The 13,014-nt window shown below is 40.4% G+C and overlaps 1 protein-coding gene across 7 annotated transcripts in view; it reads left to right on the top strand.

Moving 5' to 3' along the window:
• The window catches only part of CACNB4 (calcium voltage-gated channel auxiliary subunit beta 4), a 192,560-nt gene that overhangs the window by 157,190 nt on the left and 22,356 nt on the right, over nucleotides 1-13,014 (top strand). For all 7 annotated transcript variants that reach the window (XR_005227333.1, XR_006284898.1, XR_006284899.1 and 4 more), the window contains 3 exons: nucleotides 524-633; nucleotides 2,230-2,381; nucleotides 4,413-4,508. Coding sequence is in view for 4 of the 7 variants with exons in the window: in XM_037912550.2 (XP_037768478.1) it covers nucleotides 524-633; nucleotides 2,230-2,381; nucleotides 4,413-4,508 (358 nt within the window). In the remaining 3 variants the exon portion in view is untranslated. The remainder of the gene's footprint in view (nucleotides 1-523; nucleotides 634-2,229; nucleotides 2,382-4,412; nucleotides 4,509-13,014) is intronic.

Genomic DNA, 13,014 nt, shown 5'->3' with positions numbered 1-13,014 from the left:
AGGGAGGGAGGGGAAGAGCGGGGGAATGTAGTGAGCGGGGGAGGGGCTTCATGGTGGGGCAGGGCCTTGGGGAAGGCGCCGGGCTAGGGTGTTGGGTTTTTGTGATTAGAAAGTTGGCAACCCTAATCACACCTCATTAGCACAGGGAAAAGTTTGTGTTAGTGTCTCAGTATAGGTAGATGGATGGCTACATACAGAAAGAGAGAGAGAAATATATGTAGTAGTGAGTGTGGTATTAGAAATGATGTTTTCACACGTATATATTATCAGTTAAAAATGAAATAGACAAACGTACAATGGTGTGGGGGTTTTTTAGTGCTTGAGTATCATAGGTTTTACTTGAAAGGAGAGCTTCTTTCTGCCTCTTTCTTACTTTAATGATGATATAATTCAACTATAAAACACATCTGATTGGTGTTATACTATGTTCACATTCTACAACACAAAGTAGATGTAAATCACATACAGTACAGTAAAAATATGACTGCAGTGTTTTTGTTCTTTCCTGTGTTCTTATTCATAGGATATCAATAACTAGAGTGACAGCCGACATTTCTCTTGCTAAGAGGTCTGTCCTAAATAATCCGAGCAAGAGGGCAATAATTGAGCGGTCGAATACCAGGTCCAGTTTAGGTAAGATGTTAGCACATGTACTGCACTGCACATAGTTACGTCCTGGAGCAAAGTGACAGCTTTTAAATGTCATGAGCCCTTCCATTATAATCATGAGATGCCTATAGTATCAGCCACTGGAAACCAGCAGGTTCTTGCAAAAACTGGATTACAGCTTTATGGGATCCCATAGAGCTTGTGAGATTTCCAGATGAAAGGCCTTTTTAGCAGTCCACCAGAACTTGTTGGCACCAGTATCTTATGCACCAGTATCTTATTCACTTGTGCCTGATCCATTGCCTGTTGAAGTCAATAAGAAGAGCCTTTGTAATTGACTTCAGTGGGCTTTGGATCAGGCCCATAAACTGTATCTGATTTTAACTCCAAGTGATCTGTTCCTTTATTGATGCAGAGGATTTAAATGGGTAAATCCAAATTTCATATGTGCTGATGGGAGAAAAAGGCTCCTGGGGATAAAATTCACCCCAGTGTGGCTGGATAAAGCTCAGTGCACTATGGAAGCTTCATATTAAGTGCCTAAGTGGAACATTAGTAAGGCATACTTAGAACCTTTTCTGGGCCTTGTACATTAAGGTTTGCTTCATTCTGAGTGACTGATTTTGTATTTTAAGTCACGAATAGTGCTAAGAAAACAACTATGAAATATTTAGAAATAATTAGTTTGGTCATGTAGCCAGGTTATTGGGTGAACCATATTGTTTCTAACTGATTTAGAGTCTGTGTGTGCTTAGGGGTGCCTAAGAACAAATCTTAATAAGTAACCTTATGCTTTATAGATTATTGAAGTAGCAGTTAGGTGGATAGACTACACTGACTATAATTTTTTTTATTTCCAAATACAGCAAATATACCAACATACCAGATTAATCATAGTATGCAAAATAAATAAATAGGGTTAGTATAAAGTGAGGGGCAGGAAAGTGATCTTTCTTCAGCGTCTATGTTAATCATAGACCTCCAAAAACTCAGCCCAAATTGCTTTGAATTTTTCAGGCATTCCGTTTCTGCAGAATGCCAGTCATTCATTAGCTGCGAGGTCAGCCATATCCCTGAGCCAGGCATCAATATTTGGTGGGGATCCACTTTTCTATTTTTGCATGATTAATTTTTTAGCCACTAAAGCTCCACTTTGGAACCGTGCTGTTTTGTTACCAGGTAATCTCTAGATATTGGAAATATATCCAAGAATGAAACTTAAGGGGGCAGGCTCCAATTTAGCATCCAATATCAAATTGGTCCTATGACCCAACTTATATCAGAAATTCTTGATACGGGGTGCTCCCAAAACATATGAGCTAATGTAACATCAAGGGAGTTACATTGCCAACAACAGTCCTCATTCATGAGGCTTATTACCATTAGCGTATTTGGGGACCAAAGTAGCATTTTTAAAAACAGTCTAAAAATGTATGTTTTGTACTTGCATCGCCTGTTCTAGTCTCCTGCGTAAATCACAAATATTTATTTATACATGAAGTCCATATATTGTACATATACTGTACACCAAAACCAATGGCACATGTGATTTATTTTTCTAAACAGTATTGGGGTAGAGCAGTTATGACCTGTTGTTTCGGTTTTGGTGTTGTTGTTTAGCTGAAGTGCAGAGTGAAATTGAAAGAATCTTTGAGTTGGCAAGATCCTTACAGCTGGTTGTCCTAGATGCGGATACTATCAATCATCCAGCACAACTTATTAAGACATCTTTAGCACCGATTATTGTTCATGTTAAAGTGTCATCTCCAAAGGTAATTACAATCATCTTTAAAATACATGCATTTTACTTTTAAAATGTTACATGCTCGTTGTCCTCTGAGATAGGGTGTGTTCTCTTTCCCCCTCAAAATGCACATGTTGACACCAATGAGAGCTTTGTGCTCATATCAGAAGAAAACCATTCTGTTGTATACAGGTTCTTATACAGGACCATCCCTGTAATATCTGAGCCCTTTCCAGTAGTGCATTAAATGCCATGACTAAGCCTGTCTCATGTGGTTCCTTTTTTATTTTTTTCTCTCTTTTCCCTAGAGGGGGAATCCTTCTGTGTTTAACATCCTCATGCAACTATTCACCTTGAAAATAGATATTTATTTTCAGTTACAATTGTAGTGAGTTTAATGTTCATGAAAGGTGCTGCATTGACAGCCATAGAGATTTAAGCCCTTAATTCATCTTCAGAACAAGTGCCATCTCTCCTCACTCCACCAATGTGCCTTAACTCTCCCTTGGAGGGCCACCTCTAGAGGTGAGAGATTAGATCAGTCCTTGGTGCTTCTATTGAGACTCCCAACCAGGACACTAGGTAGTGCCAGTTGTGGTTTTTGGGATGTCCTCTGGGTTCTTCATGTAGAGCACAAAAGCCACAAAAGTGATTTTTTTAAAGTGCTGCTTTAAGGTTCTTAATAACCTTTGCACACTTATGCCTTGTCTGTATTATTGCACCAGTTAAACTGAAGATGTATTTTTAAATCTATTTAAACCTGGCTTATATTGATTATAGCATAATTCAGTTACTAACTAAATAAAGCTAAAATAATGTAAACAAGGAGGACATTGATATGAGAGAGTCTATGCAGGGGTTTGCACCAATTTTCATTTAAAAAACAATTTTAATGAAACTTCTTAAAGTTTTAATATAGACAAGCCTGTAGCCCCTATACTGGTTTAGCAGTCAATACCTGACTACTTGTGTTCTTTCACAATTTGCTTCTTGTTACATTAACTATTGGCAGTTAAGGATGGCTACTATTATCTAGCATTATACTTCAGTACCATAGACTTCAGGGTGAATAACTTTTTCCAGATCCTTCACTCGCTCTTCCAGAAAACCTACATGTTTTCTAAAACTAAAAGTCTGAATCCTCACGTGGTGCAAATGGAGGTAGGGTGATTTATGTCAGTTGGGGATCTGGCTCACATTCTGTAAGGAAACAGCATAATTGAAGTTTTAACAGCACCCCTTAATGCACTTATAATAATATAAAGTTCTTAGTGTAAACTCAGTGTACATAATTTGCATATTCCCTGCTGACTGCTATTGAATTTTCCTGATATGGTGCTGGTTGTACTAGCTACGCCCATTCTATTGAATGGAAAGTTATCTGGCAAGTGAGTTGGGGAGGATTAAGAGCACAAAGGTCAAGGGCACACTTTTCTTTTTGAAGTCTTTCACCCAAAGGCTTGTGAGCAGGGTGTTTGATACTATAATTTTCTTTTATAGTTTATAGATAAAGAATTTAGAATTCCTAATTTCTCCCAGCCCCTAAATTCTATTAATGAGCATACTGCAGGAAAAAATAATGAGGTAATATGAACTGTGGGTGTTAAAAAACCTTCTGTATCAAAATATACTTCCGAGCAGACTGTCACCATAATATCAGTATTGCACAGCATAATATACTATTACTGTTATGCTATAATCAAGCTGGTGCAACTGCATAATTTTCAGGGAGCATTGGAAAATAGTCCTGTAGAAAATTATATTTGTTGACAATAACCTAGTACTTAGAACCAGAACAAAGCAAAATCACACTTTAAACTGCATTTGGAAAATATGCTTTGGGACGAATCCTATGCTGAGATAAACATGCACAAATCCTAGTGAAGTAAATTGAAGAATTTGCATCTGTCTGATGACAAAATTTGATCCATTATATTATATTAAATGTAATACAAATAAGACCTTATTACATTGGTTAATCCTGTCATTGGCATTTGGATCTCTTGTATCTGGGGATGTTTGACTCTTATACTCATGTTTTCCTCTTTTTCTCTCTCAGGTTTTGCAGCGACTGATTAAATCCAGAGGAAAGTCACAAAGTAAACACTTAAATGTTCAGTTGGTGGCAGCTGATAAACTTGCACAATGTCCACCAGTAAGTACAGAAAAAATCAACAAGAATAAAACTCCAGATCAATGAACTGGAGTTTTGTACATTTCTACTGTGTTTATCATTGATATAATTGCATTCACATGTTGTCAGTTGACTTTTTGGTGATGCTCACAGCCCTCCAGTCCTAGACCAGCTAAGAGAGAGAAAAAAAAAGTCAACACTATTCAGTCACTTTTTATATTTAAAGAAGTAGCCTGTCTGAGGCCCTAAAATAACCTGCATCTCAAAATTGAGTTTCTGGCACTTCAGCAAAGAATGCTTTCAAAAGATCATCTGTTGAGACATTCTGGTTGGCCCAGTGGAGCTAGACAATTATCGCAAGCCACCTTGTTGGGATCATGATTAACCATTTTAATTGATGCGGAGTCCTGCAGTTAGCAGGCCTGCAAGCTGCCCCAGATGTTTAGGCCAGCTGATGGGATAGTTTTCTATGGGGAGGGCGTATGTGGAAAAGCAGCTAAAATTGTTTAGACTTTTGAAACTCAGCCCAAGGTTTTGTTGCAGGACAAACCTTTTTGTGAAATGCACACAGGTGGTAACTTGCCTATATGACAACCCAACGTCTATGCATGAGAATGAGCATGGTAAGACATAACAGTCCACGTCACATCATGGGGCCTCACTGGGAAATCTGTCTTAAGTTTTTCTAGAGCACCCACTGGTGTAGGATCAAAGAGAAAAATCATGGAAAATCATGGAAAAATCAGATTTGAAGAATGAGAGCTATAGTGGACTTCAAATAACAGAATCCTCTCAGCTCTTCCCAACCTCTAGGAAGTTCTCTTTTGGCGTATATCTACATTTCTAGCTATCCTCCTTCAAGTCCGTCTAAAGAGGTGGTGAACTTAGCAGTAATTTATTGTAAGGGTCAGAAGGGAATTGGGTGCTGCTGTCATGGTCCCAGCTGCCAAGCAGGAAGCCTACTGTAGGGGTCTCCTTAATCCAAGAATAGAGAAATATGGGAGACCTATAAGGCCATGTCTACGCTACCAGTTATGGCAAAACTTATGTCGTTCCGGGGTGTGAAAAAACACCCCCTTGAGCAACATAAGTTTTGCCGGAATAAGTGGTAGAGAGCACAGTGTTGTGTCAGCAGACGAACTTCTCCTGCCAACATAGCTACTGCTGCTCATTGGGGGTAGTTTATGTCAATGGGCGAGATCTCTCCTAGTGGCATAGAGTGACTTCACAAGAGATCTTATAGTGATGCAACTGTATCTGTACAGCTATGCTGCTGTAAGCTCTCTCATGTAGACAAGTCAGTGTGTCATCCAACGGATATAGGAAGGTTAAGAAACAGCCACTGCCTCCAATAGGATGCCAGCTAGTAACTTGTTAGACAAAAGAGATGCTCTCAAACATCCAAGAGATGTTTTTTGAGTCCTCAAGCTGATCATGGTTGAGAGGTTGATTCTGTGGTTCTGTCCAGACTCGGTGGGAAAATTGTGGGATTTTTTGTTGTTTGTTTAATCGGATGAGTCTTGGTCCACTTGTGAACTTGCACTGAAATGATAAAAGGTGTGAATTGAAACCAATTTAGTCATTTTGATGCATGTCTTTGTGTGGACACTGTTGTTTCAGAATGAAAGTGGCTAACCTCAAACCACTTTTATTTCAAAATAAGAGTGTCCACACACACATCTGCCCAAAAATAACTAAACTGATTTTGCATGTACCTGGAGGTACTTAACCCCATCTGAAACCCTGCTTAACACCTAGTCTAGATGCAGTTTAACACCCTTACCATCATGTTACCTGGCAGGGGTTGATGCTAACCTGATTATAAAGGTGTTAGACTTTGTCTAGATTAGAATTTGAAGCAAGTCTTAGGGTTTGTCTACACTGGCAGTTTACAGTGCTGCAACTTTCTCGCTCAGGGGTGTGAAAAAACACACCCCTGAGCGCAGCAAGTTTCAGTGCTGTAAAGCACCAGTGTAGACAGTGCACCAGTGCTGGGAGCCGCGCCTCTCATGGAGGTGGGTTTTTTTAGAGTGCTGGCAGAGCTCTCTCCCAGTGCTCTGCCGTGACTACACAAGCCACGTTAAAGCACTGCTGCTTTAGTGTTGCCAGTGTAGACTAGCCCTTAGTTAAGACTAGTGTAGACAAGGCACACTGCCTTTAACATGTGCTAGGCTCCCCATTAGGCTCAACCCATTTAGCACATTAAGGCAGTATGTTTTCTTTACACTAGACTTTTAAAGCACGTTAGTTAACACAGGTCAGCTGGCATGTTCTAACGTCACACCTGAAATCCTAGTCTAGACAAGACCTTAAACTGCATCTAGTTAAGTGGTAGGTCAAATGGGGTTAGGTACTTCGAGGTACCTGACTTGATTTTAAAAGACACCTTTTCTCCTAGGCTAGAGAGCTCTTGTGTCATTGGTGACCATAGGACTAGTGTAGTCTCCCAAGCTGAGTGTCAGTGGCGAGGGGAGTCTTAAAAGGCAGGCCAGCACACTTAAGCCAGTTCAAACAGAAAGAGGTTGGAAGGCAGCTGATATCACTACCAAGAACAAAAGCAGCAAAAAAGCTGAAGTCCAGCCCTATGTTAAAGAAAGGTTCAGTTAGGTCTTTGCTCTGGACCCTGGGTAACGAGTAGGGGAACTGCTTCCTCCTCTCCTTTACCCACTGGCCCTAATAAGGGAACTGGAGTATCCCAGGGCTGTCACCCGTCGCTGCAGCAACTAATCCCCTTCCTTTCTAACCTCCTTCTGGTGGTAGAATCTCTGGCCTGTGCCCACCCCTCCCCCCTGCAACATTCCAGATCTGCCAGCAGGAATGGTGGAGCCCAAGCCAACACCAATGTGGGAAGGACAGGCTCAGCTATGTATGTGGGGAAAAAAATCACTTTTCCCTCTTCCTCCACTTGAACCAGTTCTCTTATCAACAGGCTGTCTTTTCAGGTCAAATCCCTCCTTCAGCCATTGAGGCTGGGGGTCCCCACCCAACTGCATCCCACTTAGGCCATGTCTACACTATGAGCATTATAGTGGCATAGCTATACTAAGACCATAATGTAGACACAGACTTCAGCAACAGAAGGAACTCCACCTCCCCAAGCAACGGTAGCTAGGTTGATGGACACCGACTCAAAACTGGGGGTTAGGTCATCATAGTTGTAGCTTTGTCAACCTAAGCTTTAAGTGTAGACTAGGCTTTGACTATGTCTTCACTGCAAGTGAAGGTGTGATTGCAGCAAGGGTAGACATACCCAATACTGGCTTTAACTTAGCTAGCACAGCTAACAATAGTAGTGAAGGTGTTATGGCACGGTCCATCACTAGCAACCTAAATAAGTATCCACGGTCCCTGGCAGGCTTTTACTCAAGCAGCTAGCCTGATTTCAAGCCCATGCCACCATGTCTACAATATTATTATTACCCTTGCTAGATAGATTTAACCTAACAGGATTATTCCTACCTGTGCTTCATCACTTTGCAGTGAAGACATACCTTCAGTAGAGCCTGGGTATAGTAGGGTCACTGCATCACAGCTGACAGCTTTTCATAAGCAGTTGTTGCTTTCTTCTTCTCCTGTCTGCTGGAACTTGGCCCCCTCCCTCTGATCCCTAACTGCTGGGAATCCGGATGCCTTCTTTCTTCCTTTGGATTTTGAAGCATGACAGAGGAGTCAGGATGAATTATTTCCTACAGCAAGCTCCTTGCATGACAAAAACAAGCCTGCTAAACTGAAATAAAGGACCACTTCCTCCCCCCATACAGACTAAGTCTTTATTCTCTGAGCTATTAAAAATACCAAAACTGTGTGGAACAAATAATTACAGATAACCACAGTTGATAGTTATAATATTGCCATCTCAAGCATTTCAAATTCATAAATTAGGCCATGAAAAATCATGAGATTGACTTAAAATCATGTTTAGTCATTTCTTTTTCCCTCTGGTTTTTGAGTGTTCACACTTTCAAGCTCTTCTCTGCAGCTGTGAGGGACAGAAAATTCCTTTTATTTTGTTGGTTTTTATATGAAAGCTGAGATTTTCCCTTAATTCCATAATTCTGGGAACTGTGGCTTTAAGAAAAATGCAAACCAAATATTGTGAGACTCTCACTGAAGTTATGATCACTGTCAGCGCATTTTATGGTGAGCAAAGTGGGAGCCTGTTATGAAAGGTATAATGCCTCGAGTGCTGTGTGGAACACTGGTGCATAGCAAATCTTGCTACAGCATTTTAAAGCACTCCTCTTAGCACAGTCATCCTAGCATGTGAGCATATGAGGCATAGCCCCTCCTCTGCTGAGTAATGCCCCTTCTGGGGCCGCTCAGCACTGCCTGCAGCATAAAACACCCACTTTCCCCAGCGCTGGGAGATAGATTATGCCTGCCCTGTGTGTGGGTATGCTGGATGCAGGGCACCACACCGTCGTCTCCAATCTAGAACTCCTGTACAAGGAGCCTCCTGATTTAACCCAACCAGTGCCCCCTGCAATATAAACATTGTTTCTTGTTCTTAGTTATAGAACTTTCATTGAGGATAGAAAGAGAGGGCGACCAAATAAATGTGGACATGTAATTCCTTAACTGCACTTGGTTGGAGAGCAGCATGTATTGTCATAAACTGTCCCATTCTTCTCAGAAAGTGGGGGGCTTCTGTCCCGTGACATGTTAGAAACAGCCACAACATGGGCTGGGCATTTTCTGTGTAAAAGGATAGGTGGTGATGATCATCTTAGAGCAAAGAATCCATTCTGTCCCAACCCCTTCCTTTTCATGGCAATGACATACTGTAAGCATCTCTGGTTACAGTAACAGTAGGATCTAGTGCTCTCCCCTCTGTCACCCTGCTTGTGTTCCACTCTGAGAAGTACTGAAAGTTGTTCAAGCCATCTCAAATTTTATATTGGGGAGTCCACTGTATTATGTTCGACTCATGAGTAATTTTCCATTGAATCATGTTGTTACAATGAAGGGAAGAAAAAGGATATTTCTATGGATTAACACACATTAACTAAAACAAAATATTATATAAGTTCTGTAGCAGTAGTAACCAAAAATATATATAAGGCCTAATTCAGACTGGGTGTACATGGAGTTAAATGGAGTCCAACCTGCTCATATTGCATCTGAATTTGGTCCATGGTGTTTACTCAGGGCTGTCATTGCTACTTACATGTACAACACTATCTGTAGTGTTCACCATCACATTCTTCAATCACATTGTAAAAATCGTTTATTTGTCCATTGAAAAGAGCAGACTGTGCAGTGCTTAATTTGTAATGAAAGAGGTGCCAGAGCTCAAGCAATTTTTTTACATTCATAACTGAAGCAGCAAGCCCAGAGGTGCTGGGGCTATGAACTGCCAAGGTTAGAGGTGCCGGGGATCAGCCCTGGCAAGCCCTGGCACAAATTAAGGACTGAGCCTGTGCATATTTCATTCATGTGCTCATTTATGCAGTGCCTTCCTCTTATTTTAGCTAATCTTTTCCTATCAATTGTACTGAAGTGAGTGAATTTGATTGAAATAAATGGCCCGCGCCTGCAGGGTTCATATCACATCTTACCTAGTACATAATAGCACTTTATAATATCCACAACATCTGCTATAACTCAGCTTTTATTCCACATCCTGAGATTTTATTTAGACAACTCCCACTGACATTCAATGAGACCCTGCCTGAGCAAGGACTGAGCGTAAAGCTCAAGATTTGGAGTCGTAGTTCCCATGAGCCAAACTCCATCCACAGATACACGTCAGCTTCCCACTGAAGTCAGTTAATCTGACGAGAATTTCACACAGTTTTTACTTCATTGAAATTACCCCTGATTTATACCACTGCTAAGGAGATGGATATTTGTACGGGAGAGCAGAATCTGGTCCATAGTGAATACAGTTTAAAGGCTATATTCTACTTTTGGCTATGCAAACACAGCTCGCATTGATGTTTCTATAGTTGGACAGATTAAATGAGGAAAATTGGGCCTAGACTCTATTCTGTCTCATTCAGAATATTGTTTTTCCTTAAATCAGTGGCAGCTTTTCTAGTCAGAGATCAAACTAGCCAATAATATCTGCCTCAAGCAAATTGGAGTAAGAGGGTGGGAGGTTGTGTTATTTTTAATACAAAGGATGGGCTACCTTGTTAAATTCTTTCCCACATTGCTGGGCAATTACTTGGAGCTGTGGGGTCACTTGTGTGTAAATATTCACCAGTGTGAGTAAGGGTCACACAATCTAGCTCTATTTGATTGCTAAGGTTTTGGTTAAATTTCACAGGAGGAGTAAATTAAGGAAAGATTCAATTAAGTGAAAGTATATTGCTAATATGGAAGGTTCTTATCATAACCCTGTACAGTATTGTATGTCTTTTGCATTATAAACTATACAGTATATTTCACAGCTCAAATTCTAGTAAGAAGAATATTTGCATACTCCCATCTTCTTTATGTATTGGGCATAAAATGTTTAGTTTATTTGGATATATCTGAAAGCCATCAAAAATCATATTTCTAATTTGCATGGTGCTGAGAGTCGTTATGAAACTGATTAGTACTGTACATCTAGACATTATAAAAAGAGTTTTCTTTTTTGGAATATCTAACTGCTTTCACTATCAATTGCTCATTAATTTTTCACTGATGCTGCTAATGCTGTGCTAAGAATACTTGTCACTGCAGAATTCATTAAGCAGTAGCAGGTACTTTGCATGGCTTAATGAAACAGGAACTGTACCAAGAATGTAGTTCAAATGTGCTAGTCAAATACAGTTTATTATTTCTTTTTTGGATTTATACAAATGCTCAAAAAGGGTGCATCTGTGTGTGCTCTAGGTGCTTTTGACATAACTTAAAATTAATTGGAAATAGTACCCCATCATAACTAAAGTGCAGCAGTACAATTAAGTATAACCCAGCACCAGCTAGCCAGGAAATTTAAAATCTCAAGTCCCTTCACCTTCCAATAATTTTCCACCCTTGCAGTTCCAGCTGTGGAGTTCATTCCCTCTGGGTCTACCAGTATCCCTTAAGGAAGCTAGAGAGTGGAGGGCAGGAAGCCAACCTCTCTTCCTTTTCAGCCCCCATAACCTTTATGTGAGGGGAGGGCAGTGAGGTCCCAGCAATGGGCTGGCTGGGACCAGGTTGGGAAGAGGGATGGCTGACAGCTGCCTCCTAAATAGGTGAATATGATTAAGGAAATAATTATGACCTGCACTATACAATTTATTGCCAGGTACTTCCAGATATTTTAGGTGAATAAAATTGCAGCCCTAACTACACCACATCCATTGCCTCCTGTCTTCCTTCTGGTGTGGCAGGACAATGGTAACATAGTAGATATAAGGAAATGAAAATACTGTACTAGTTATCTTAGATAGGAATTCTAAATAGATAAAGCTGAGGAGAGGCGATTTCTTCCTTGGTTCATTTTGGTTCAGGAAAAGCAACAGAGAAATCTTTACACATGAGGTTTTGTCCAAAGGATAGAGAACACTGCAATAATACATACTGCTTAGGAAATTGATAGTGAATTGAGCTGTTAACAACATAGATACTATCTCTACTGTGTTCTTTATCATTGACCTGGAAGAAAAATACAATTATCACTGAAAAAAATTTGCAGATGACATAAAACTTGGAGGAGTGGTGAATAATGAAGGAGACAGATCGCTGTTTCAGAGCAACCTGGAGTACTTGGTAAACTGGGTGTAAGCAAATGAGGTGTGTTTTTAATATGGCTAAATGTAATTGTATACATCTAGGGACAAAGAATGTAGCTTATACTTACAGGATTGTGGGACTCTATCCTGGGAAACAGTGACTCTGAAAAAGATTTGGGGATCATGGCGGATAATCAGCTGAACTCCAGTGTGATATCTTGGCCAAAAAATCAAATGTGATCCTATAGTGCATAGAATCATAGAAGATTAGGGTTGGAAGAGACCGCAGGAGTCATCTAGTTCAACCCCTGCTCAAAGCAGGACCAACCACAACTAAATCATACCAGCCAGGGCTTTATTAAGCTGGGCCTTAAAAACCTCTAAGGATGGAGATTCTACCACCTCCCTAGGTAACCCTTCCAGTGCTTCACCACCCTCCTAATGAAATAGTTTTTCCTAATATCCAATCTAGACCTCCTCCACTGCAACTTGAGACCATTACTACTTGTTCTGTCATCTGCCACCACTGAGAACAGCCTAGCTCCATTAACAGGGGAATCTCCAGTAGGAATAGAGAGGTTATTTGACCTCTATAGTTGGCACTGGTGCAACTGCTGCTGGAATACTGTGCCAGTTCTGGTTCCCACAATTCAACAAGGATGTTGATAAATTGGAGACAGTTCAGAGAAGAGCCATGAGAATGATTAAAGAAAGCATGCCTTATAGTGATAGACACAAGGAGCTCAATCTATTTGTCTTAACAATGAGAAGGTTAAGGGGTGACATGATCACAATTTATAATAATCTACACCAGAGTGGATTTGATTTAAATCATGATTTAAATCACTAGTCAGGAAGACTCGATTTAATCATGG

Source organism: Chelonia mydas, chromosome 11, assembly GCF_015237465.2.
Source record: "Chelonia mydas isolate rCheMyd1 chromosome 11, rCheMyd1.pri.v2, whole genome shotgun sequence".
Lineage (NCBI taxonomy): Eukaryota > Metazoa > Chordata > Testudines > Cheloniidae > Chelonia > Chelonia mydas.
This window is presented reverse-complemented; position numbering and strand designations above follow the sequence as displayed.